The sequence below is a fragment of the Frieseomelitta varia genome, unplaced genomic scaffold (assembly GCF_011392965.1).
Source record: "Frieseomelitta varia isolate USP_RPSP 00005682 unplaced genomic scaffold, Fvar_1.2 scaffold_568, whole genome shotgun sequence".
NCBI lineage: Eukaryota > Metazoa > Arthropoda > Insecta > Hymenoptera > Apidae > Frieseomelitta > Frieseomelitta varia.
Window position 1 is genome coordinate 41,143 of NW_025110332.1, and position 26,387 is coordinate 67,529.

Below are 26,387 nucleotides of genomic sequence, written 5' to 3' on the forward strand. Positions count from 1 at the left end.
TTTATAAATTATAAATTATATATTTAATTATAAAAATTAAATTATTAAATTATATAAATTATAAATTATTAAATTATTTAATTTATAAATTATATAATATTTAACATTTAATTAAAAGTTAAATTATTAAATTATATAAATTATAAACTATTAAATTATTTAATTTATAAATTATATAATATTTAATATTTAATTAAAAGTTAAATTATTAAATTATATAATATTTAAATATTTAAATATTATATAAATTCAGAAAAACATGCAAAAATATTCAAGTTCAAGAAAATGTATACCATTTTAAGCTTGATATATCTTCAATTACACATACAGTAATCTTAATTTGAAACAGACGGCCATCTTTAAAAATGAAGATTCAATATGCACACTTGTAGATAGAATCGTGGTAAACATGATAAGTGAAATAATCAAAATGTTGAATATTCCGCGAGAGAAACACATATGTGTGTGTGTGTGTATCAGTTAATTAATCAGCAACGTAATGTGTATCCTTGTTTTTCTTCGACGCTTGGCGAATTTTGATAACGAACGCGAAGAAAGTTTCGAAAGGTCTTCCTTGACCCATAACGCGTGCGAACGAAAACGTCGTGCAATTATGTTTGTTACTCCCCTCGAGACAATTCCCTCTTCTTCCGACGCAACCGACTCCCTAATCTCAAGCATAGTTCGTGAAATACGTAATTCGTGGACTGAAGGAAAAAAAAGAGTGAGAAAAAAAGCGCTTCTGATGGAAAACTCAGCTTTGACGTCAATTCCTTTGAAAAAAAAAAGAAGTCACCGGTAATCACTCGTTGCGGCGATAATTATTCCGATCCGTCGATGACGATTGACGGACAAATGATCGCCGATGATTGACAGGAAGTACGTAGGTTATTTGTACACAGAGCGTTAACCTAAAAATAGCAGAGTGATTTATATAATCGTCAAACGATAACATAATCGATCGATGGCATAAACGTAAAGTAGAATCACACTGACGAAAGCGAAATTTCGCTTACGAAATACATATATAATTCCTTCGAGGGAGAGTGAGAGAGAGAGAGAATTTAACACTGGAATTACCGACAAGCATAAAATTTCCATGCAGAGACAGATTAATGTAAAATCTTGATAATACAATTGCACAAGCTTTTATTTATCATAAGCTTTGTATTTTACAATCATTTAAGTCTCTAAAAATACACCGTTTTATATCTATGAAATATCTAACAAAAATTATTAATTGGTCATTTTGGCCATTCTGGTAATTCTAGTTGTTATACTCCCCAAGAGAGAAATAATTAGTATACAATTTAAGAAATATCACTGGAATTTGGATTCAGCTAGGTTAGGTTACTAACTATAATGCACTAAGTACACATCATTATCGTATGAAATACAAAATGCAAAATATATTATAAAATTAGTCATTTTGGCCATTTTGGTAGTTCTAGTGATTAAATTGATTATCTTGAGGATTTGATGAGACTCAAGATCCCCGTTGCTATTTGAATGTACTATTCCGACACGACAGACGTGATACATTTGTAAAAAAGTTTCTAGTACATCGTACTATTATGCTACATCCTCGGAAAATCGTATCAGCGAGAATTAACCATGTACCAACTAACCGAATGCCACTTTCCTCGGCCGAAATCTCGAAATTAAAAACGATTAAAACGTACGAATGAATCGCGTCGGCGGCGTGCACGTAATCGTTTAGTTTATCAACGCGAGAGAGAAAAAAAAAAGAAATCATTCGAGGAAAGAGTAAACCAAACAGACAGAAAAAGAGAGAGAGAGAGGGGGGGGAGAGATGTCAGCAACTAACCGACCACGTGGTGGCACACGAGTTATTTGCCTTGCAATTACACCCAAGAACAATTAACGACGAGCCGATAGTAGCACGTACGTTGACGTCAATTGTCGAAGATAACGTGTGTGTGTGCGCGTGCGCTGGTGTTGCGACGCGGCGCGGTGGGGAGGGGGAACGACGCACGCGAGAGCGGTAGTGGGGGTGGATACACGGTGGAAGTGTACGCTAAGAATGGCAGAACGAGGGGAAGGGGATACGAGGGGGCGGAGGCGAATCTAAAGAGAAAGAAAGAGGCGAATCTAAAGAGAGAGAGAGAGAGTGACGAGGCCGGCGACTCTAGCATAGCAGGGGGGTAGCAACATGGCCGTCGGTCAGTCGGTATCGAACCGCCGCATCACGCGAAGCTCTTACGACTCCCGTCGTAGGACCGACCGCCACTTCGAAACGAGATACGAGAATCTCGTGAACGCGAAGGACAACCTTTTTTTTGGCTTACCGATGGCACCGGCTCTCCGGCCTTACGCACCCGTCGAGGTCGGCAGCGCCAACGCGACTCTCTCGCTTCTACGACGGTTCCACGACCGGTCCGGAGCGTGCCGTGCCCGGTAATTCGGGACAGAGGATCGAATCGTAAGTAGCGAGCGCAGTTGTCACCAGCAAGCCGTATTACACTTGTATCGTATCGTGCCGCGCTCGTGTGGAGTTCACAAAACTGAGTTCGACTATTTCAACGTGGTCTCTCTTTCCCTTTGTCCATTTATCACGCGTACCGTCATTTTCTTTCCTTCTTCCCTCTTATCGAGGACTATCGACGGGTATCGATCCTGGACCCGTCGATAGGCAAGAGGTCGTTGTCGATCCGTGACGTCAGCTCTCGGAATACCTATTGTACTTGTTGCAGGAAGCTTTTGCACATTCGCGAGAGGAAGAGCCTCCCTCGGCTTTCGAAACGTTCCGAGGGGAACAACGGCGTCGTTCTGCGCATACGAGCGCTGAACCGCTGAACCGCCGAACCGTTGACAATGTTCTTCTCTTCGATCGCCGCGTATTGTTCGAGTCGAGTTTCTTGTCCCGTAGAACTTTCGTGTACGGGACACTCCACGCACTGTCTAGCGTTAGAGAAAAAGACAACGAAAATGCATCGCCGTTGTTAAACAGACTGCTCGAGAGAATGAAAAGACTTTATGTCGCGACAAACGAGGAAACGAGGAAATGTCGATTCAAACACATACTAAAGCACGCGTGTCTTCTCATTTTCCAGTGATTTCAAACTTGCACGAGGGGAAATTCGAAGGACACGATCGTTCGTTGGTAAATTGATTTTCCGATAAAAATGGATTCCGGTGTTGGACAAGGGAAGAAACAGATTCGCGTGGGATTTTACGATATCGAAGGCACCATCGGTAAAGGGAACTTTGCAGTGGTAAAATTAGCTAGACATCGCATTACCAAGACAGAGGTAGATATGATTTATTTCAACGTACAACACTCGTTTGCTATTTTCTTCGTTTCAATCTAATTCTTCCTCTTTCTTTCTTTCTTTTTTTCTTTTTATTTTTTTTTTTCTTTTCTTTTTTTTCTTTTAGGTGGCTATTAAAATAATTGATAAAACACAATTGGATCCCACTAATCTCGAAAAAGTTTACAGAGAGGTAGAAATAATGAAGCAATTGGAACATCCACACATCGTCAAGTTGTACCAAGTAATGGAAACAAAGAATATGATATACATGGTACGTTTGAACAATGTTTTGAATCAAGTTCCAAGAATTTAGAAACAGAGAAAACAGAGTTTTGTGTGTTCTCTCGTTAGGTGTGCGAATACGCAAGTAAGGGTGAGATCTTTGATTATATCGCAAGATACGGGAGAATGGGAGAACCGAGGGCCAGGGCAACGTTTGCTCAAATACTTTCTGCGGTTGAATACTGCCACGCGACGGGTGTAGCGCATCGTGATCTCAAAGCTGAAAATTTACTCTTAGATGCGCAGATGAACGTGAAAATTGCTGATTTTGGCTTTAGCAATAGATTCTCACCTGGGGAGAGATTGAGCACATGGTGTGGAAGCCCTCCTTACGCGGCGCCAGAAGTTTTTAGAGGGAAACACTATGCTGGTCCTGAAATTGATGTGTGGGTAAGCAGCTTACAATGTGTTTACATCACATGTAACGCGTAGTGAAAATAGTTTACGACACTGTGGTTTTATTATTGCAGAGTTTAGGTGTTGTATTATACGTGTTAGTATGTGGAGCACTGCCCTTTGATGGATCTACTCTTCAGTCTTTAAGAGATCGCGTTTTGAGTGGAAGATTTAGAATCCCGTATTTTATGAGTACAGGTATTTTTTACTGTTCAATTATTTGAAAGTTCTCTGGATGTTCAGTTTAATCTTATCTGATAGAATTTTAACTACTTTATTGCAGATTGTGAAAGCTTAATACGTAAAATGCTGGTTCTTGAGCCTACAAAGCGATATACCATTCCACAAATAAAGAGACATCGATGGATGGCTGGATCAGCAGACACTATTTGTTCAATGATTATAACCAGATCATCGTCTTCGTCCATCCAAGAACCAAATGAACAAATACTTCGACTTATGCATAGTTTAGGCATAGACATCACAAGAACCAGAGAGGTATATATACATATATATATACCTATTTGTAATATTACAGAAAGAAAAAATATAGTTTTAAAATAATTTGTATTTTCTAAACGAAGCTTTTACTTCTTTCAGTCACTAAGGAATAGTAGTTACGATCATCATGCTGCTATTTATTTCTTATTGTTGGAAAGGTTAAAGCAACATCGTGTCAGCAGCACAGCAAACAATACTTGTTGGCCAAGCGTTGCAAGAACAAAAGATGACAAATTCAAATCGAGGTACACTTACTTTACTTCGCTAATGTTATTTTAAACGTTAGTATTTTTACAGTAATTTTTATTTATAAGATATTTTCATTAAAATAACAGTCTTCTTATCTTCCAATCCTGCCCGTTGAAAGAGTTCGTAAAAAATTAAATTTTAATTGTATAATTTTTATTTACAGTGATAGCTTAGTGGAACGTTGATCTTTATTCACGGTGATGCATGTATTGAAGATTTTGTCAGGACAGGTTGGATTGGAAGTGCTTTGCTGTCACTTTATTTTTGGTAATTCTTTCATTTTATTTCAATTGTTTTTCCTTTTATCTTGAGTTATAATTCCTTATCACTGAATCTGCAGTGAACTTCTCTTGTTTTTACACCGACGTTCGCCTTATATAATTTTCGTTATGTCATAATTCATGATTCTACATGTAATTTTTACATGTAGTTATTTTTAAAAAGATTTATAAAAATAATGCAGCGCATAAACGAGACAGAAGTCCAATAAAAAAAAATCTTCATATTCATCAATATTTATCCGTTTGTCAAGTAATTACAATATCTTATAGGGGAATTTGCATTATTTTTAGAACAAGAGAAGACGCGACTCGAGGAGGGAAAAGATTTAGTTCAACTAGTTCTTCAACTGACGAAGGATGCTGTAGCGCGGAAGGTGATTTGGAGGAAGGTCCAAGCGGTGATGAATTGAGAGAAGCTCAAATTAAACTCGAGGAACATAGACTAGGCCTAGATCATGATATCAGTCAACGAATTGACAGTCAAATAGTCAATCGAAGATTAAGTGATTACCAACAGCATTTTGATACCCCACTTATGGATTCTATTGATCCTCCTAGTCGAACGACACTGTTTATTGCGGGTGGTAGCGGCAGTTCATCGTCCGAGCTTTTTGAATCTAGTTTTGATTCTGGTTGTCCACCAGACTACTCAGGGGCAAATTCATTTACAAGTAGCCTGCCCTCTTGCACGCCTCCGCCACCAATGAGCCCATCGCCAATTACCGGTAGAATATCGAGAGTTTTTCAAGGTCGTAGAGCTTCAGATGGCGGACCTAGATTATTATTCTGTCAACAAGGCGGAGGAGACAGACCGACCAAGCAGCGAAGTATTCAAGGTGCCGAATTATAAAGATCTTTTCAACTGCACGTACAAACTTTTCGTCGTGATGATCGAAGTCGTGACATTTGTTTTGCTTTCACAGATTCTGGGAAAGCTAGAGGCCATTTAGATCTTGTTCATTTGAGACCACCATCTACACCACCAGAAAATCAAACACAGTTCAAAATACGTGGCGACTCCAGTACACAGCTGCAGCTGTTAGTGCAGCAGCGTATGTTGCAACAGAAACGAAACTTATACCATAGACATAGAGGTGGAGGGAGTCCAACTCCGATACCAGTATCAACGAGTACCACGGGTAGACGTGCTGATCACGTACCGAGACAGGACAGTTATAAATTAGCTCAAAGAACACAGATCTTACCACCTTTATCTCAGGGACATGTTGATAGAGACTTTGATAGAGAAAGAAAACGAGATGAAGAAAGATGGAAAAGTCTGCCATCTCGACTTGCAGCAGATTGTCAGTTAGCAGAAAGGACACTGCTGTGGAGCCAACAGGTAATTCTATAAATAGAAATTTAAAAAATCGTTCGCGTTGAACTGTCTAATAAAAAAAAAAAAGTTATCGGGTCGAAATGAAAGAACGCAAAATAACTTGTTGGTATCTGTCCAACGATCCATGACGTCATTGTTCTTTTGGAGTAAATTTAAATCGTGCCAAAATTGCGTACCTATATTCGGACTCAAACATAGAGTATTATGTTACTTGTTCCTTTCATAATGTTAACATTGTTGTGAACGTGTATCATGTTCACAACAATGAATTGATGTAAATATTAGTATTGTTTATGATATTAGCGATTAGACGTTATTTGTGATACGAAAGCACAATTATTTGTGTTAGATGCAAATAAATAATTATTTTTCTTTAATTTGGCAATTTATTGTTCACTCTAATTTGCCTTACTTCTGTGCATGTACCAACCCTCAATTGAACGTCTCTGTACAGTTAACAAAATAGTACGTATCTTTTTCAACAATAAGAAATGATTGGACTATTGTATATATACCTAAAAGTATACCTAAAAGTAAAAGAAGTAGAAAATGAAATGGTTATTTTGATAACTGTGCGCAATAGAAATTTGAATAGTTTACAACTTACTTGCCTGTTATGTACACGAACAATAACACGACATATGCACCGATTACATGATTCAACAACCACGCAACGTAAAGAACATATATATTAGCACAACTGCGATCGAAGAACCCTTGAACAATGCAATGTTAAAACACCTAAACATTAAGCTTGGAAAATGCATATATCATTTGTAGCACCTTTCCCCTTATTTGGCTTCCTAGATTTTATTTCTTAACATTTTGTAATGAAGATATTAAATACAGAAATGACATACAAAATGTAAATAATTTAAAGAAGAAAATATATCAGGTGGGCCTCAGTGGAGGAGCATCATATTTACCACCTGGCAGTGTAGGTGGCTTCTTGTGGCCCACTGGAAGCAACCCTCATTCAACCATCTTCGAAAACGTTGGAGATACAATGGAATGAACACCTAACCCTGTTGTATTTTTAGTATTGGAGATTTTGAGTCTGAAAGACTAGATTAGATACATGAAATACAGTAAGCAGTATTGCCTTCCTAGTCTTTCCATATCAGTATTTTTATTTATATAATTATGTATTTTATTATATATATTTTAAGTATTCAAGAAGAATGTTGTGTAAATTTCATTGTAGAACTGTTTCCTCCGTGATATATTCTAGCTTTCATACACAAAATCTTTGATTAAATGGAAGGTACATGTTACTAAATGTCAAAGATTTTAATGAAATTCGGTTTTTGCGATCAGTATACTTTGAGCATCATACGTTATCACATATCTTTATACATTCTTATACTTCATTCATTAAAAATACATGCATATATCGTATATATATAACGAAAATGTAAGCATTGTTAAAGAATCTTTGTCATGTAGTAACACGTGCGCCTGCCTTATTAACTGGCTGATTTTATCAGTCAAATATATCCAATTATATCATAGACTGATAATTAACAAGAGAAAACACCAACCGAGTTTATATTCATGAGCAAGTGGCATATGTCTTGCTTTTCAATGGCTATATTTAATTGGAAGTACAATGTGTATACGCGTGCACATTTTAATGACAATTAATGAAGAGTGCTTTTGATGTGCTTCCTGAATACATTTCAGCAAATTATCATATAATGATGAGAACGTGCGTGTCTATTACTTTTGTATTAAAACGCAATAGAATCATAGGGTGATATACAAAAATCTGAATGCATTCAATGATTAATTTATGAATTTTGTAACTTCCATTTGAGAGTTCGAGATAGCTAAGTCAGCTAGATGTATCCAGTCCACAGTAAAATTTAGAAAACGAAATAAGAAGAATCAGTGCTCAAATAAAAGAACAATTATAAATATGTCATAATGTAAGATAGAGGCACGATGATAATCTTCACTTCACAGAAACACTTGAGATTGTGTAAACATTGTGTAGAACTGAATGCAAGAACTATGCCACTTATGCTTTTCTATGCAATTTATTGAAGAGTGGAGTTGGTAAAATGAGAGAGCGAGAGAGAGAGAGAGAGAGAGAGAACGAGAGCGAGAAAGGAAGAAAGAGAACCACGTTAAAGTTTTTTGTTACACGTTTTTATTGATAACTATTCTAATAATGTTGTACAAAACTAAGTGTTTCATCATTCCACTCTTCATCATGATCGTTATAGAAAATTAAAAAGTAATAAAAACAATAAATAGTAATAAATAGTAGCTGCTGTTTAAAAAAGTAAAAAAAAAAAGTGCTGCATTCTGTAAAGATGTTTAAATAAAATTGTTGTATATATTTGTATTTTAACAAATGGCAATGGCTGTTCATATTTTGAATTATACGTTTTGTATAGTACGTTATCATTTTCAACATAAATTAGAAATTGCACCAATAGTTAACGATGCCATTTTGCATAAAGTACAAAGTTGCCATTTTACTTGGAATAAAAATGAAACGGTTTGCTTTATGTGCACGATTATCATTAAGTAAGGGAAGGAACATATTTGTACATTTTGATACGAATACAGCACTTTTTGAAAGCAAATATGTATTAGGTTTTAGTAGTCTAGTCAGTAGGAAGCAATACCGGCCGCGCACAACTGACAACGACTTTAATATTCAAATTTTCCGCCATTTTTTACCCAACAAAAACAATCAAACTTCGCTCAAAAATCTTTTGATAAGTAAAAAAAATAGCTGTTAAGTTAGCATAATCATGCGAGATCTTGTTCTGGCACATTGTTCTCGAAAAAAAAAGAAAAAACATTCCGAAAAACTGTTTTATAGAAACTCAGGAATTGAAAATCGGTTTTGGCATATTTCCATCCGTGTCTTTTTCGTAATGATAGATTCGAAGTTACGTGAAACAGGAATCATCTTGAGATAGATCGTGTCACTGATTTATCGGTGTAATAAAATAAATTTATTTAACTTTACAAAATAATTTTTACCAGCAGTGAAACCATTTGCAAAAACAACATTAAATTATTGTTTCGCGACGTACTGTCCAATTGATGCGTACAGACACTTTGTAAAGTAATTATTTACCATCAATTAATTTAATATTTAATTTTAAAAAAAAGCATTGAAAAATAATATAATTACACGAAAACTAATGAAAACATGACGTATATTCTATTCAAAATTGAGAAGACCGCTTTTCTACTTGCGATGTTTTGTACCAAATTAATGTATGGTTTTTTCTTAAATTTAGGGACGATGGTAAATAAGTACTGTTTATAAATAACAAAACTGTCGACAAATGTATACATTGCGCGTACGAGCATATTGAATAAAACATTATGCAAATTATAAGATTACAAAGCTATTTTATTTATCCTAGTTCTTTTTTTTAAATTTACAACTCAAGTTAAACTCAAGTTTTCGGTTTTATTTCCATTTCGAAAATATCTGTACCAGTTCTCTCAGCCTGGTTTCTAGCTTCTGTGGGTGTCAGTTTTTCATATTCACTGGGATTCAATGGTTCGCCATTTGGATCTAATTGACCCTCTTGGAAGTCTTTCTTAATTTTATTAGCATAGTGCAAATCAAACAAGTCTTTAGCGGTGAATTCACGCTTGTTGACATCCTGAACTCTATAAGAAACGTATGGCTTTAAATGAAAGTCTTTCAGAGAAGGAACAACAAGTTCTGGTATCATTTCTGGTATGTTAACCCATTGATTGCCGTTCCATCTGCCTGTTGGCTTTACACCTCTTCCTGAAAGTGTTCATTAATTACCAAACAAATTGTATCATCAAACCATGGCGACCACTAAAAAATGTAAGAGATCATACTGTCAATAGGAATATCATAATGTGGATCCTTGGCTCGTGCTTCTTTATATGCACGGTTACCCTGTTTATTGTACAGCGTAATCATACGAAAATTACGTTTACCATGACATTTCGATGACGTCGATATTTGTCGGGTTATAACTACAAACGTGGATGCCATCTTATTTTCTACAAGAAAAAGATCACTTACATACTAATTAGAAACACTTTCAGGCAAAGAATAATTTCTCTTGCACGTTCTACATACAAATGAAAATATAACCTAATACAAGAAAAATAACCTAAAATCGTAGATTACATTTTGCATTAATCGCTTGAAGGAAGAATGTTGAGGTGTCAATTAGGCTATAATGTAACTATAAATATCAACTACAAATGTATTAATCCCTTTTAATCCTTAATTAATTTCTTTTACAAATAAAGATGTGTTTTATGGACACTGAAATACTAGCGCCGCATAGCGATGAAACGATGGAACTAAAATCTATTCCTATCTTTAGCGCTCTTTGTCACACTATATAATTCTGTCCATGAATCGACCAAATTTTCATTTATAAAAAAAACTAATCGGGAGGATTAATTTGCGAACTTTTATAATTATATTTCTACAATTGAACCGTCAATTTTCTTCCTATATATCATAGAAAATGCATGTATAAAAGAATTTACAAATTCTACTTAACAGATGAAAGATAGCTCGTTCAATTAACATTTAATTTCTCGCAAGCCACATGTAAATTAGGATCAGAATTATTCAAAAAATTGGAAAAATCAAATTGAACAAAGTATTAAATTAAATTCAAGTATATTTGAATACTACTTTCTATAAAGCACACTTCAAATCATTATCTTTTCATTATGCGAGCTTTATATCCGCATCGCATGGAACGACGTGACCGCATTTTCCTGCAGGTAGTCAATCTAAGACATTTTCTATAAATGGTTAAATTCACTGGCACTATAGTCAGTAATTTTTAACCTAATCGTGTAAATAATACGAGTGACGGATTATTTTCAAAGTGAATGATCATCTTTTTTAATATAGCATAGAATTAGAATAATTGAGAATTATTATATATTGTATATTTCTCCATCGTAATTTTATTTTAAAACTCACAGGATATAAACGTATCGTGTATTACACATAATACAGTTTTATCCATTTTATAATCATTATCTGATTCTTAATACAACGATTCGGTAGAGTAAAATCATGTCTACAAATACACCACACGTGGAAAAGGAGTTGGATTTAAGTAACGCTGGCAGAGGTGTATGGTTAGTGAAGGTACCTAAGTACATAGCGAATAAGTGGGAGAAAGCACCTGGCAATATAGAAGTTGGCAAATTGAAAATAACCAAGTACGTTTTCACTTAGTATTATCACAGTATCAGAACTTTACTTTCATACTGAAACTAACTTTATATATATTAGGAATCCTGGTCAGAAAGCGGAAGTATCTCTTAGACTCTCGGAGGCTGTTTTAGCATTAAAGGAAGCTGGAGAGGAGGAAATTCCAAAACAGCATAGGTTAGATGTTACGACAGTAACGAAACAAATGTTAGGTGTATTCTCTCATGTCACACGTAAGTCATTAAAAAGATGTTTTCTTTGTAATGTGTTTAATGAATTCCTATTTTTTCTTTTCTTTCTTTTTCAGCTTCAAGTAGCTCAGATTCTATAGTTCCTGAAACTGAAAAACTTTATATGGAGGGAAGGATTGTACAAAAACTAGAATGTCGTCCATATGGTAAAAGCTGATTTTCTAAATTATTTAAAATACTTTGTTACGGAGTAAACTTACGCATTTATGTGTATTATTTTTAGCTGATAATTGTTATATGAAGTTGAAACTACAAAGTATCAAAAGGGCTTCAGTCCCCCAGAGACAAGTTCAACAATTAGATAGGGTAGTTCAAAATTTCAAACCTGTGTCTGATCACAAACACAATGTAAGTTTTTTTTTTAATGAAACAAAGGATGTACATTTGCATAAGGTATTTTATCAATATTATCATCTTGATTTATCAATATTATCTTATAGATTGAATATGCAGAGAAGAAGAAGGCAGAGGGTAAAAAGATGAGAGATGATAAAGATGCGGTATTGGATATGTTGTTTGCTGCATTTGAAAAACATCAATATTATAACATAAGAGATCTTGTGAAGATTACGAGGCAACCAATTGTAAGTGCATACTATACTATCTTTTTTTACAGGTTTTATAGTTAATTGGTACACATATTTATATAGCAATAGTAATTTTAATTATTATTTATTTGTTTATTTTATTTTACTAGGTGTACTTAAAGGAAATATTGAACGAAGTTTGTAATTATAATCTGAAAAATCCTCACAGAAATATGTGGGAATTAAAACCGGAATATCGGCATTATAAAGAGGAAGAGAAATCTGAAGGTCAGAAAAAAGCAGACGAGTCGGACGATGATTAAAATTAAAGGTATTTGTGTATAGAAATATATATATTTTTTTAGCATTTCTGATTTATTTAAAATTCATCTTTAAGATTATGCAAAATTAACATTGAACGAATATTTTTTAGATGTACATATATTTATACCGATTTCGTTGCATCGTATCAATACAGGGGACATATTTAAAATAATTAAATTAATTGTCCCTTTATTTTTTTAATGTAAATCATTGAAAGTTGAATCAAGAATAGCATCAATCAAGAAGATTCTAGAATAAATATTATGATCTTTCTATTACAACAGGAGAAAATGTAAATTTGTAAAGCGTACATTTATACTTTATACAAGAAAAATTGTACTATTTAAAATAAATAATTATTGCAAGATCTATAAATATTTTAAAAAAATAACACATTGTACATAAACATCAAAATATTTAAAAAATAATAGTTACTTGTTACCACCTTATTTATAATAAATATGAATAAATATTTTTTTCCATAAACATGATGGAATAATAATTATTAAATGCTGACTTTATATGGCCAAGTTGCTCAATATTGTACATAGTATAACAGAAAAAGCAACTTATATTTAATAAAATATTGTTTTTTAATAAAATAGTCCCTCCGTATATACCCGTGTATAAGAATAAGAAAATACTAGTTAACATAAACTGACTAGAGCTGATCGCATATAGTGTTCTGTTGTTGAAATGAATAGTAAAGTTATATTTGTTGTATCGCCGTAAATAGTATAATTATAAAAATACGTGTTTCAAAATTAAAAAATAATATTTAAATATATTACTGTATAAATTGGTGTATCTTTCTTCAATTTAAAAAAGGTGAATGGATAATTTTTTTTATCCGTAAAAATAGTACTTAATCTGAATATTAGTTAGAAGTTTAAAATGCATTATAATACATATCATGGCAGGAATCAGTAAATGATAAATGCTTTCAATACAAATGTCTCTAGTTTTATGCATCATAGCATTATATCCAAACATCGACTCTACTTATAAACTATGAAATACTTTACTGAAATATGAAAAATATGTTTCTATTAAATAGAATGATATCGAGAATAATATTCAATAATTCTTTGAGTCTCTTGACTGTTCATAACTACTGATAAAATTTGAAGATCAAAACATTTTTAGCTTTAAACTAAGAAGCATTCGAAAGTGCAGTAATACTTTGTGTGTGCAAATTTACCATTTTCTTTCATCACATTTCTTTTCAAACATCAGCAGCTATCTTTAAACGTTAATAAAAGATTGGAACATTAACATTGGGTGACATCCGCATAAGACTTTGATCCCGACTTTTTGATTCGCCGGAATAAATACGACAGAACCTCGATAAAGAATCTTTGACGGTGAAATTTCACCCTTTCCATTTACGATTATTAAAACGCTAGCTGTGCTTCTTGGAATTATATTGTATGATGATCTTCCTGGAGGAATCTAGAAAAGATAAGAATTTTGATAGATTTAATCATTAATGAATAATCTATAATGGAACTTACTGTTATTTTGGCAACAGCAAAGTCTGGTACACAAGGACAAAATACTTCCGTACATTCGTCCTCGCGAGAAGGTTGAAATCTTTTCGCAGAAATTGGTTCGCAAGTGTACCTTAACATTTCAATTAACGTTGGCACATCTTTTAATTTAGGAGTTAATCCTGCGCGGACTACGTTATCAGAGCATGCCATACATTCAACGCAATCTATAAATATAGTTTCAGATTATAAACACGTATATCACTTATATCCTAGAGATGACACGATACAAAATATAAAATGCTAACCACCAGAAAGATATGCATGTGGTTCATTTGGTGGAAGATATATTGCTTCACCAGGCTGCATAGTTATAAAGTTAAAAAAATAAATGCCGAAACATCCTACATCTCCTGGAAAATCTGAATACAGTCTTTCCAACAAACTAGCATGTAAAGTTTGTCTTAAAGATTCATCTAAAAGAAATCATCGTCCTTGTTCATAGTAAAATAATAAATACTTAAATATTAAATTACCCCAAAAAATTACCCAAATTGGACAGCCTATCAAGCAATTTCCTAAGTTGCAAAGCTATTAATCCGGGATCACAGGTCATGAGACTGTGAAAACATGTTTTCAATGCTTCTGTGTCATTTGCTTCGTCTGTTGTCATAAATTTAAATACTTTATCTACTCCTATTACAGCACGCAATTCAGGCAGAATTTTTAGAAACTCTTGTATCTCTCTGATTGGACGGAAACCGCAAAGAGCTTCAAAAGGTGTTAATGCTATTGCAAGTTCTGGTTTATGATTTGCATCTTTGTAAATAGTAGGATATTGTTGATGCAACTGCTTCGCTTTTTCCTGTGAAAAGAGACAATGTTTAACATTGAGTCATTTTACCTGTATAACTACATATGTGCATACCTTATCTGGATGTACTTGAATAGACAGTGCTTTATTCACAGACAACACTTTAAAGAGAAATGGCAAATGATGACCAAATACTTTCTGAGCATCATTTCCTAACACATCACTATTTTGTTTTATGTACTCTTCCAACGATATATTTAAATCTTTCATATATGAAGGCCCATTAGGATGAGTACCTATCCACAGTTCAGCATATGGTTTTTTTTCATCTAATATAAAATCTGAGTTGGAAGATTTCATTAACGTTGCCACAATACTATCAATACCGTATCTTCCCCAATCATAAGTTTGTACTTTACATTTAAGCTCCATGTTACTCCAAAATACTTCTGAAACATCGAACAAAAAAGTCAATATCTACAGTTTTTCTAAAAAAAAAAAAAAAAAAATACTTCCGCACATTTTTTTTAATTATTTTATTAAATTTGTTATACCTTTGATGTACCAATAGGAAATATATTCCCAAATGAAAATTTTCTTTTACTTTCCAATTTGTATTCTGTAATAACGTTATTACATGTATTCTCTGCCAAAATATGCGATATTATCTTATTTTAAACAAAAGCATATGTTCACAAGTTTGCATAGCATTTGAGAGACTGACGTGGATAACGTCGAAACGACGTCAACTATTTAACATCATTTATGCAAATTATGAGCTTGATAAATGAACCAATACGTAAATACAATATTACCACCTATTTCGACAAGTACTACCCAAACTTTAATCGCGAACAGAACGGACCTTTGTCACTCTGCTTTGTTATCAGGGAAGATAGAGACAATGCTAATCTCGCATGTCCAGCGCAAATCTTCCGCGAGTTTCATATTTTTGAACTGAAGAATTCGAAATACAATCGATTACACTTACAATGGTCAAATAAAAAAATTCATCGCGTACAGAGCAGCCTATCTAACTAAATATGACTTATAATCAACAGATTAACTATCTCCATAGCGGAATATGTATATGAGGGTAAAATTTGTAAAAGAAAAAAAATCTGCGAAAGCTAAAGCTCTCTCTATTGTAGATATGTATTGTAGATATGTGTATACAAAATGTAATAGTTTAGTATACAGAAAGGATTAAAGTCACAAATCACGGGTGAAGAGCCTCACCCGTGATAACACTTGATACCTGATAATATCTGCAATATTTCAATTGCATTTCTCCGTTATCGCATTTACTGAAAGGCGTAACATTCTTTATTTTATTTTATTATACGTTTCGATTATTGTTTTTTTTAAATTCTGCAATATACTTTGTCCAAGATTTGTTCAGTTTGATGATTAATAAAATAAATGTATTCTTAAGATACTTCATAAGGGTTTGCGAGTAATTAATTTAATAAAACAAAAGGAGAGTCAAGTTACACAATATTTAATAAAATATTAATAAAATTTTACTTAAATTATTAGATTCCTGTAATTACATTTTCATTAACTTATGACTTGAATGTTACATATTTATTGCTGTCAAGTTTTTATGCGTCTATATATTTTTCTAATTATTGCAAAATATAGATGTATTTTATTGCAAAGTATAAATGAACAGAATAATAAATAACATACGAATTCTGAAAATATAAAAAAATATAATAAATGTAAAAAAGAAAGGAAATACATATCATACAGTGGAAATACTACTCTACGTAATTTATATATTTCGTGGTAATGACGACTCGAGTGTAGTCACATGAGTATCTGCCTTTTTCACGTATATCGTGTTCTGTGGCGTTAGACGTGCTGTACAGGTAATGCAAAAATATTTCAATATTGTTCAATAATTTACATCTACGTTTTAACAAATATATTTAAATATTTGTTGCAGCATTTTCGCTAAATAATGGTGGCCCAAAAGAAACAGGTGAATATACTTTCTCAAATACACACGTGCGCTGCTCAATTTGCAAAGCACATGTTAAACAATTATTTCTTCTCGATTAAAGTATAATATAACAATACGTAGACACAATAGTAAGTTTAGTATTTTGCTTTTAAGTAATTTTGAAATTAAATATTTTTTAAAAAATATCCGATAAGATCGAATAGCTCTTTAATAGCGTTAATGTTTTTTTAGAGGTTATAATTCTAATAAGTATGTATTTGTTCGTATTTAGAAAAAATCCCAGGAGGGTATCAACTCCAGGTTGGCCCTGGTTATGAAATCGGGAAAATATGTCTTGGGGTACAAGCAAACCTTGAAATCTCTTCGGCAAGGAAAGGCAAAATTGGTCATCATAGCAAATAATGCTGCACCTTTAAGGTGAGACTGAGATGTAGTACTCCTTCAATAACTGCAGTATGAGCAATATGAACAATATGAAATAGCCTTTTACATGGAATGTTAAAAAGCTTTCTTTTAAATTTTATATATTTCATATTGCTTATAATAGGAGTCCTACGGAGTAGTCTCACGTCTCTGCTCGTAAGTGCAGAGACATCCCACACATATTAATGGCTCGTAAGCTACAGATATTTGTTTTGTTTGTTTGACAGGAAATCAGAGATAGAATATTATGCCATGTTGGCAAAGACAGGTGTGCATCACTACATTGGAAATAACATAGAATTGGGTACAGCATGTGGAAAATACTTCCGTGTTTGTACTCTTTCTATCACAGATCCTGGAAATTCTGATATTATAAAATCTATGCCTACTGGTGAACAACCTTAAACGAACTTTTTATTGAATAAAATTTTAATAAAAACTTTCGTCTTGACTTTATTTTCCTACCTAGATTATCGAAAGCTAGTACCAAAACAATTTTTTACATTTAAAATAAAAAGTGTGCTAATACATAGGTGTCGTGTAGAAAGTGACTTTTGATTCTTATAGATGTCACTAGTTTCAACCAGATGCTTCCAAGCATCAATATTTATATCTCATTTGAAAATTGTCATGCCGCTATTTTGTAACGAATATGTTAGAATTAAGTTATATTTTTTTAATAACTATTTTCTGGCTAGCTTATTGTGAGGAACAACACTGTTTTATTGATAATCGGGAACGTTGTGTTGAAGAGAAAGAGGATAATATTTATAAGAAAGGTACTCATATAGATGATATTTTATGAATTTTGTTGAACGTTCATTTCATAAATTGCTTTTTTTTTTAAATAGATTTAAACGAGCATTATAATAAATATTATAATGCAATTGAAGAAGCGGAGAAAAATTACAAAATTTGTAATAACAGTAACAATGATTGTTATCAAGATGTTATTATAAATGATCTACAATCATTCAAGAAAGGCATAACTAGGGATTTAATAAACGTTGCAAAAGCTAAGTAAGTTGACAATTGTATATTATACAATAAGTGTCTTCTCAAATATAAAATTTACATTCTTTATAGAGGAACCTTTTACCAAATAATAGATGGGAAATTATATAGACAAAAAGATTGCATGTTTCCTTCAAGATGTTCTGGAGTAGAACATTTTCTTTTAAAACTTGCTCCTAGACTGACAGATATGGATTTAGTTATAAATGTAAGAGATTATCCTCAATCAAATAAGTATTTTGGAGGTCCGTTACCTATTTTTTCATTTAGTAAGGTAAACAAATAATTGTTTAAATTTTTTAATTTTACTTTATCAACGAGAAATTTTGAATATTATAAAATATATTGTAGACTTCAGAATATTATGATATTACATATCCAGCGTGGGCGTTTTGGGAAGGTGGACCCGCAATTTCTTTATATCCCCGTGGCCTTGGGAAATGGAATGAACATCGTACATCTTTAGATAAAGCTAGTAAAAACACATTGTGGGAGAAGAAGGATAATAAAGCATTCTTTCGGGGTTCTAGAACGAGTTCAGAGCGTGATAATTTAGTATTGTTAAGTCGCAAGAAGCCAAACTTGGTAGATGCTCAATATACAAAAAATCAAGCATGGAAGTCTAATGAAGTAATAATTTCTAATTTCTATCTTTGTATATGGTTATATCAATTTGATAATTTTTTCTGCTCTTATACAGGATACATTATACGTACCTCCTGCTTCTGAAGTTTCTCTGGAAGAACATTGTAAATATAAGTACCTATTCAATTATCGAGGTGTTGCAGCGTCATTCAGGCACAAACATTTATTTTTGTGCCGATCTTTAGTATTTCACGTTGGAGATGAATGGACTGAATTTTATTACAATGCAATGTTACCTTGGTTACATTACATTCCTGTTTCCAAGGATGCTAATCAAACAGTATTAGAGTGAGTTATTCTTTGCGTTTTGTTGTTAACAGTATTTTCTTTCTTTATAAAATGTTACAATCTTCATGTATACTTTTTCATTTTCAGGGAATTAATACAGTTTGCGATAGATAATGATGAAATGTCTAAAAAAATCGCAGATCGTGGAAGAGATTTTATATGGAACAATTTAAAGATATCTGATGTCACACAATTTTGGGAAAAGCTTCTTAAAAAATATTCTAAACTTTTAACGTATAAAACTACCTTAGATAAAGATTTAATTAAAGTGGAAGGGAAGAAAAAATCTTGATAGATTTTGTATAATTTTATATATTTTTTTATTAAAGTTTTTATCTTTTACTGTAAAATATTAATTAATAAAAATAATTTGGTAATGATCAAATATTTTATTTATTTTTTTAAAATAAGCATTAGTTAAAATGAATGTACGTTTTATTATTGATACTGTACAATGCCAGGACATAGCACAATGTGGCAAGTTTCAATATGAATCATCCTGGTGGCCTAACAAAACACAAATAAAGGCCTTGTACTTTGTATTGCGTTAAATGCACCTTGTATTTGTGTATTGAATACTCTTTAATTTAAATATTTCATATAAATTAAATCATAGTATAAAATTTTCATATGTGTGACACTTTTCTTTTTGAAAAATTATTTATTCAACAAGTGTTAAAAAACTGTACAAGGCTTTTTGTGCTTTATTTTTCCTTAAATGCTAGATCATTTTTAAGTACTTAATCATTTATTTATAACAAAATTATGAAAACATTTCTTAGAATGTAAAGAAACATGGTAATGTCATTAATATCATTATAAAGATATATGTACATTATGAATTGTAAATGCCGTTTATATTTTGCAATATTTAATACTTTTTACATTAATGTAGTTTTTAACTTAATTTTGTTTAAATAATATATGTAGATATGAACTAAAATTTACAATACATAATGCACACATATTTTATGAAGTGCATATACGCACACTATACATTATTGCCTTTATGTCATTTTGGTTTTAAAGGATAATACAAATAGTTATTCTTGAATTAATAAAAATTATTGCTTTTCACGTATTACATTAAATCTCATATTTATAACATTATCTGAAATGAAAATGTAATTACTATAAACATCATTTATTATAGTTCTATTGCATAATAAAAGTTGTAGGAAGTTTAAAAGAAGATATGTTGTGGAGGGAAAGAAAATTATAGTGATTGGTGTTAATTAATAAGCAATAATAACAACAAAATAATAGAAACTTATATAAGAAAGCTGCGCTTTACTACAATATTTTCAAAACATTTTAAGGCACTTGTGATACAGTCATTACCATAAGTATTATAGATGTTTTCATAGGCTTTTTTAATTTTCAATACAGCAAATTATGAATTCATGATTTCAAGGTTCCCATAATTCTTTGCATTTCTTTACATTCTGACAGGTATTATACTTTTGTAAGAGAAGTAATGAAAACTCTACAATACTCATAATACTGTCAGTCAAGAAACCAATTGACTGTTATCTTTATCCGCTATCTGTCATGTTACAGCATGTCTCAGTTCTTTTTTTAAACCTATGTCCTGCATGGATACACGCAAAATAAGTGCCTTGGACGTTAATGTTTATACAAATCACGATGTACGAATAAAGAATAAATAGGCAGTGTAAAAAGTTTGATGACATAATATTGCATGCGACTTAAAATATTATGTATAAACATATTTTACATGTCCATAATTTCGTGTATTTTACATATATCGTATGTACAGCATGTCTGATACGCAAGAAACGATCGCTTAACAACGAAACGTAAAATCTTAACACATCTTGAGAAACATGCTGCGGAGAATACTTATTTATCTAGGAAACGAAGCAAACAACTTTTTTTCAAACAACTAGACGCGCAAAGTTGCTTCGATCGGAATGATTGTGAGATTAAAGTAATAACGAACAAAGAATCTCGCTCTTCGACACGTTCGTTGACCTCGAAGAAGATTATCACCCACGATTAACACACTGCCACTATTTTGGCACAGTTTCCATTCTCCGCGTACGATACACTTTGAGTTCACACTTCCCTCCCCCCGCCGTGGTCCGTTTGATTAATTATCTCTACTAGTTTTCCCATCGTTGATGATGATCCCCATCACTTTATATTTTCCAACAAATAAATCATCTCTGTCCCTTACGTAGTGGCAATAATTTTAGCGAAGATCATGGTCATCAAACTGAGCGGGAAATACCACGATAACGACGACGACGTGAAACTATCTCCCGCCGCAGAGTCCGCGTCCTGATTGGATGACGTGACTAGCTGCTCGTCCGTTTCGCCTGTCGAATTGTTTTTAAAAAAAATCGTAGAATTTATTTTTACGCGAACTTAGGGGGATCGCCGCTGATATCGGATGGTTCACCGCATCGAACACGCTCAGCGTGGCTTTTGCCTCGAAATAACAGAAGTTGGACAGAAGTCGGCTACGATCGCAGGCTTGTTGTTGTTTGGAACTTAGATATATATATAGCATAACGCCGCGAACTGGCGTTTCCGGCCCTTCCGTCTGTCCCGCAATGCCGATTTTACATTTTCCCCTTGAAAATTTGTTGTCCCGTTTTTTTTTGTTGCCTTCTAACCCGAGTTTACGACTCAACGAGAGATTCCTCGAACAAACAAGTTTTCATTCTCGTTCGTTCACTTTTTCCCGAACCCGCGCGATTCAGAGTGCAGGTTGTTGTCTTCTGGAAAAGTGAGTTTTTCTCGGGTTAATAGAACTGCGACTGCTCGTCATCGCAGGGTAAAAACGCAGTCCCAAGTGTTTGTGTGTTCGTCTTGGAATTTCTCAGCATCGTATGCGGTTTTCGAAGCAGTTTCGAAATTTTTTCTATTTGGTAAGTTATCGGTATATCCAGAGATCGTCGAATCTCAAGGACTTTGCACTTTTCTGTCTTCTCCTTTTTGAGAAATTTTTGGTGTAATGTTGAGGATTAACGTATCGAGGGAACAAATTATAATTATAAATTAAAGTCGAAGATGATGGAGAAATTATTTAAAACAAAGAAATTAAGAAAACAATTCCAAATGAATATAACTCAAATTTAAATCTTTCAAACATTATCATTAAAAAAGAAAAGAAGGGAGATCTTATTTTTCTTTTTTTTATAGAAAATTATAAATATCGTAGAATGTAGAGAGCATTAAGTATACCAACTTCCGTTCAGACAGATCTTACCAAAAGAAATCAATCCGAAAATTAAAAAAGAAAAAAAAATGCAAATGCAAAAGAAAATGAGAACACAACATGCCCTGTACCAAATGATTCCTTGTAGAACGAAATTATTAGAATTAAAAATAAAAAATATTCGTGCAGATACTCGTGTGTGTGTGTGTGTGTAAAAAGAAATCAACAAAAGTACGTGCACATGTATGTGTGATGTTTGTGTGTAGGGATAGAAAAAAGAAATCTCAAAAGAAAAAGACATGGGAAATGGAAATGAAGGTTTTATTCGTTTATTGGAGAGAGAAAGGAGGCGACATTATCCTACGATAGATTAAGTTCCAAACAACGTAACCATCCGCCTTATAATCATGCATCTGCTTTACAGGCTTGTGCAAAGACGTGCTTCTATGCACGCGTGCATATTATTACACACGCATTATACTCGTATGGTGTTCGTGCTGTGAAACCATCCTTGGCGAGATTCGTGCGAAAATTCGTGCAGTATTATCAACGGAATGCATGTGTCGTGCGACACGGTGATTGAACTTTTTCACAGGCCTGCCTACAGATAGAGCTCTTCGCAACTTCTCCCTCCCACCTTGCGATTTAAAGTATCGCGCGTGTGTTGCGTGTCAGCCATTATTATGAAATAAAATAGGGGGAGTGTTTTGGCGCCTAGAGCTAATGTTGACAGGCCTGAGTCGAGAGAGAGTTCGGTAAAATATTGTTTCTTTCGCGTCAGATCGTTCAAAGCTGTTGAAAGCAGTATTGTCAAATCGTTTTGCGTGGCGGAGCAATCGAGTACAATTAGAGTTAAGTAAATTCGCTGGAGATGTTAGTGAAACAAAAGGCGTGCGTGGATGAAATTCGCGTTCAACGGAGAAGCGATTGACGTGACCGTTAGGTAATCAAGTTTCAATTGTCGAAACAAGAACATGGTATAATATAAGATAGAAGGAGACAAATACAGAGCGAGGGCAAATGAGTAAACTACAAATAATACGTGGACAAATGCAATCATGTGATTAAGCGACAACGTAATAAGTAGGAGAAAGAGAAACGTGATAGATAGAGAAAACTGAATGTAATGTTGTAATATTTACTGTTTTCAGCAAACTGGGTCCGGCGACGGTGATAGACGTTATTTCATACTACCTCTCTTTTCGCAGTCGACACAGAGGTATTATTTTTTTTTCTGTTTCTTTTCTTTTTTGTTTTTTTTTTTTTCGTACGGAAATACAAAACTTCATTTTTTTTCCTCGCCTGGCTAGTAAATACTCTGGGCTTCGGAAAGCGTGCGAATATAATTCCCGAAATGATCTTCTTGTTCAACAATTTGTTCAGAGGTTGAGATTTTGGAATTTATGTTTGTACCATAAGGAGGACTTCCGGCCATTTAGGAAAGATTCAGTGACTACTTCAAATTTTATTTAAGAAAAGCGATATTGATTTAGTCTGATATTCGATAACATTGGCAATATTTAACGTTTAATCAAATTTAAGGGGAAATTAAATTTTCGTGGGAATAACTTTCGATTTCAGTTCACGGAAGTCATCCTAGGTTTTTAACAGAAATGCGACCGAGTGAGAATTCTGCACATTGATAGAAATAAAACCAGTTGACTTTTAGTAATAAAAATTGAACTCTTTAGTACAAAAGTTGATTCTTTTTTTAAAATTTAGAGTTTATAATATTGTGCCAGACTGTTGTTTTATAATTACTTTTTATGATCGTTGAAGCAATAAATAAAATATTTCTATCGATGTGAACGTATGATTTATGTAATGAAAAATCAATGAAAATGAACGATTCACGAATCAACGTATTGTTAGCAAATTAAATCGTGTGTTACGTGTACCGTGATATCGAATATCCAATGATACTTGGTTATTCCAACTTGGATTATTGTTCGATGTTAACATTAGTACCACCACCATGAGATATCCAAATTAAGATGACCACCATATTCTCAAACGTTGTATTCATCGAAGAAGTTTGCACAAACTTTGCATAAATATTATATAGGGTGGGCCAAAAGTTTCTTCTCAACTATTTTCTTTTTTTTTTAACAGAACATCAAAATATAAGAAAAAAATCTAATTTTATTAATTTTAAATTAAATTTAAGTTCAAATATGATTTTTTCGTTATGTTTTAAAAATTATTTCTCTCAAATTTTGACCAGCCAGAGCGTTTGCAAATTAATAAAGAAAAATAAAAAGAATTACGGATTTATTTTAGTAGAAAGTGACTTTTGGCCCATTCTATTTAACGAATGCACAAATTTCTTCGATGGCCAAAGACCCTAGGTATGTAATAGCCAGGTGTTCGAGACACCAAATGCTGCATCCTCGCCTTTTCTACTTTTTAACGTAAATATTCACAGTTTTTATGCTTTTACGTTTTCACAGTTGCGGCTCGAAGTTTCTAGTATCCACTATGCATGTACGTACAGACTAGGAAGATCAATGTTGCCATCAACGTGTCAATCAATATTAATTTTTTGGAAAAACGTCAATGTATCGAAAATGGTAACAGTTTCACGATGAAATGGATATTGTGAAACTTCTCCGTGGCGAGGTAAGAATCTGGTTTGACTCGAATGAAGGTTTAGTACCTGCGTCTAAAATGATGTCTCCGACGTCACCGCGTCTGTCATCGTTCTCAACAGAATCACCGTCGTCGGGCTCCAGGATGCCGTCATGCGGAAACGTGTCTTCGGGATTTTCACGAAGCCACTGGACATTACCTAACGTTCCCTTGTTCGCTGATCTGCATCCGAACCACCAGTACGCCGTCGATCTAGGGAATGCTGGATCAGCAACGTCCACCTACGGCAACGTTCGACACAGCTGACTCACAGGTACCGTGACGCAATTTATTTATTTATTTATAATATAACACTGCGAGGCAAGCAAATAGAGAGACGATTCGTCAATCTACTTAATAATTTAAATCAATTTAAATTCATAAATTAATAATAATTTAAATTCAATCTCGATAATCAGATAACTGAAAGTTCTCACGATGAAACAACGCACAGTTTTAACGTCGACAAGCGACAAGATATTTTTTAGGTACTTACGGAAAACGTCCTGTCGTTGAATCGGTAGTAAGCGTCTCCCTTGAAGAAGTACGTGTAACCACGATAGACGATAGAGGCGTCGAGATTATCTGGGATGCCCTCCCAGTTTGAGATCAGTTTCGGATAGGTGTTCTTCACCGGTGGCTTTTGAGCAGGGTCGAACCTCCAGAATTTCGTGCCTTTGTAGAAGTAGATCTTGCCGTTTCCAGTCCAAACGGTCACGGTGTCGATGTTGTCCGGGATACCTGTAAAACCTTCGCTGATTTCCTTTGGATAATCACCGTCCATCCTTTTGCCTACGTATCGCCAGTATTTCGAGCCCTAGAAGCACAAGTATAAGTTACTTTTATTTCGTTTGCGTTCCTTTATACTTGCTCGACTATGTGTATCGTTTCTACTTGTACCTTGAAGAAGTAAGTCTTCCCATTTTTGTACGTAAACGCAGCGTCTATGTCCCCTGGTAGTCCCTTCCACGAGTGTGAAATGAGTTTAGGGTAGCCGACTGCCACACCATCCGCTGTTAGTCTCCAGTAATAATCGCCTAAACGTAGTCCAAACAAAAATATAAAGAATCACTTTCAATTTCTAAAGGAATTCTTCTTCTTCTTCTTCTTCTTCTATTTTTCTTTAATGTCGCATCGACAGCGAGGTCATTAGCGACGACGGTGCCATTAGATATGTGTGTAGTAGTTTATGTTTTTGAGATATTTCAATACTCTTTGTATGCCATTTTGAGAAGTCAGGTTTATGTTTGCGTTGATTCCGTATTTCTGTCTTTGGATTTCTGTGGTGTGGCATTCGTGCAGTA

General features: G+C 33.5%; 7 protein-coding genes and 1 long non-coding RNA gene across 24 annotated transcripts in view; 5 read left to right on the forward strand and 3 right to left on the reverse strand.

Moving 5' to 3' along the window:
* The first annotated feature begins 2,168 nt into the window (after window positions 1-2,168).
* Window positions 2,169-9,445, forward strand: LOC122534043 (serine/threonine-protein kinase SIK2-like). 2 transcript variants are annotated; one of them, XM_043664314.1, is made up of 10 exons: window positions 2,169-2,443; window positions 3,075-3,272; window positions 3,400-3,546; window positions 3,627-3,947; window positions 4,028-4,151; window positions 4,237-4,451; window positions 4,554-4,699; window positions 5,276-5,820; window positions 5,908-6,326; window positions 7,204-9,445. In XM_043664314.1, exons 2-10 carry the CDS (start codon window positions 3,147-3,149, stop codon window positions 7,336-7,338), a joined length of 2,178 nt encoding a protein of 725 aa, XP_043520249.1. In that variant the 5' UTR covers window positions 2,169-2,443; window positions 3,075-3,146; the 3' UTR covers window positions 7,339-9,445. The 2 variants fall into 2 exon arrangements, with proteins under 2 accessions (XP_043520249.1, XP_043520250.1); XM_043664315.1 differs by having other exon boundaries at window positions 7,219-9,445.
* A 239-nt stretch (window positions 9,446-9,684) lies between these two features.
* Window positions 9,685-10,638, reverse strand: LOC122534045 (39S ribosomal protein L41, mitochondrial). Of its 5 annotated transcripts, none has more exons than XM_043664318.1 (3): window positions 10,468-10,638; window positions 10,170-10,337; window positions 9,685-10,092 (listed from the first exon to the last, which is right to left on the reverse strand). In XM_043664318.1, the coding sequence occupies exons 2-3, from the start codon at window positions 10,327-10,329 to the stop codon at window positions 9,749-9,751; spliced, it is 504 nt and encodes a 167-aa protein (XP_043520253.1). In that variant the 5' UTR covers window positions 10,330-10,337; window positions 10,468-10,638; the 3' UTR covers window positions 9,685-9,748. The 5 variants fall into 5 exon arrangements, with proteins under 5 accessions (XP_043520253.1, XP_043520256.1, XP_043520255.1 ...); XM_043664321.1 differs by having other exon boundaries at window positions 10,451-10,638; XM_043664320.1 differs by having other exon boundaries at window positions 10,423-10,638.
* Window positions 10,639-10,994: 356 nt separating this feature from the next.
* On the forward strand, window positions 10,995-12,992 carry LOC122534051 (general transcription factor IIF subunit 2). Of its 2 annotated transcripts, none has more exons than XM_043664336.1 (8): window positions 10,995-11,081; window positions 11,374-11,531; window positions 11,605-11,756; window positions 11,831-11,920; window positions 11,998-12,122; window positions 12,215-12,358; window positions 12,472-12,632; window positions 12,735-12,992. In XM_043664336.1, exons 1-7 carry the CDS (start codon window positions 11,028-11,030, stop codon window positions 12,622-12,624), a joined length of 876 nt encoding a protein of 291 aa, XP_043520271.1. In that variant the 5' UTR covers window positions 10,995-11,027; the 3' UTR covers window positions 12,625-12,632; window positions 12,735-12,992. The 2 variants fall into 2 exon arrangements, with proteins under 2 accessions (XP_043520271.1, XP_043520272.1); XM_043664337.1 differs by lacking the exon at window positions 10,995-11,081 and adding an exon at window positions 11,116-11,188.
* Window positions 12,993-13,163: 171 nt separating this feature from the next.
* Window positions 13,164-16,165, reverse strand: LOC122534050 (mannose-6-phosphate isomerase). Of its 7 annotated transcripts, none has more exons than XM_043664330.1 (7): window positions 15,921-16,165; window positions 15,484-15,548; window positions 15,044-15,378; window positions 14,665-14,980; window positions 14,424-14,591; window positions 14,140-14,342; window positions 13,164-14,077 (listed from the first exon to the last, which is right to left on the reverse strand). In XM_043664330.1, the coding sequence occupies exons 3-7, from the start codon at window positions 15,359-15,361 to the stop codon at window positions 13,871-13,873; spliced, it is 1,212 nt and encodes a 403-aa protein (XP_043520265.1). In that variant the 5' UTR covers window positions 15,362-15,378; window positions 15,484-15,548; window positions 15,921-16,165; the 3' UTR covers window positions 13,164-13,870. The 7 variants fall into 7 exon arrangements, with proteins under 7 accessions (XP_043520265.1, XP_043520268.1, XP_043520264.1 ...); XM_043664333.1 differs by lacking the exon at window positions 15,921-16,165 and adding an exon at window positions 15,795-15,914 and having other exon boundaries at window positions 15,495-15,548; XM_043664329.1 differs by lacking the exon at window positions 15,921-16,165 and adding an exon at window positions 15,795-15,914.
* Window positions 16,166-16,680: 515 nt separating this feature from the next.
* Window positions 16,681-17,761, forward strand: LOC122534047 (60S ribosomal protein L30). Its single transcript, XM_043664323.1, has 4 exons — window positions 16,681-16,803; window positions 16,881-16,916; window positions 17,170-17,315; window positions 17,549-17,761. Exons 2-4 carry the CDS (start codon window positions 16,896-16,898, stop codon window positions 17,724-17,726), a joined length of 345 nt encoding a protein of 114 aa, XP_043520258.1. The 5' UTR covers window positions 16,681-16,803; window positions 16,881-16,895; the 3' UTR covers window positions 17,727-17,761.
* A 123-nt stretch (window positions 17,762-17,884) lies between these two features.
* LOC122534046 (O-glucosyltransferase rumi homolog) lies at window positions 17,885-19,602 on the forward strand. Its single transcript, XM_043664322.1, has 6 exons — window positions 17,885-18,100; window positions 18,173-18,341; window positions 18,408-18,609; window positions 18,687-18,965; window positions 19,036-19,268; window positions 19,356-19,602. The coding sequence occupies exons 1-6, from the start codon at window positions 17,974-17,976 to the stop codon at window positions 19,558-19,560; spliced, it is 1,215 nt and encodes a 404-aa protein (XP_043520257.1). The 5' UTR covers window positions 17,885-17,973; the 3' UTR covers window positions 19,561-19,602.
* Window positions 19,603-19,634: 32 nt separating this feature from the next.
* LOC122534048 (matrix metalloproteinase-14-like) overlaps window positions 19,635-26,387 on the reverse strand; it is a 20,644-nt gene continuing 13,891 nt past the window's right edge. The window contains exons 6-9 of one of the 4 annotated variants that reach the window (XM_043664327.1): window positions 25,984-26,120; window positions 25,580-25,900; window positions 25,112-25,325; window positions 19,635-21,610 (exon numbers count right to left, since the gene is read on the reverse strand). In XM_043664327.1, the coding sequence (XP_043520262.1) occupies window positions 21,465-21,610; window positions 25,112-25,325; window positions 25,580-25,900; window positions 25,984-26,120 (818 nt within the window). In that variant the 3' untranslated portion in view covers window positions 19,635-21,464. Of the gene's footprint in view, window positions 21,611-21,851; window positions 22,016-25,111; window positions 25,326-25,579; window positions 25,901-25,983; window positions 26,121-26,387 lie in introns of those variants that run through there. The other 3 variants (XM_043664325.1, XM_043664326.1, XM_043664324.1) reach the window with 3 other exon arrangements.
* LOC122534049 lies at window positions 22,952-25,305 on the forward strand. 2 transcript variants are annotated; one of them, XR_006307824.1, is made up of 4 exons: window positions 22,952-23,398; window positions 23,607-23,674; window positions 24,906-25,074; window positions 25,166-25,305. It is a non-coding gene; the product is annotated as an uncharacterized LOC122534049 (long non-coding RNA). The 2 variants fall into 2 exon arrangements; XR_006307825.1 differs by having other exon boundaries at window positions 22,952-23,295.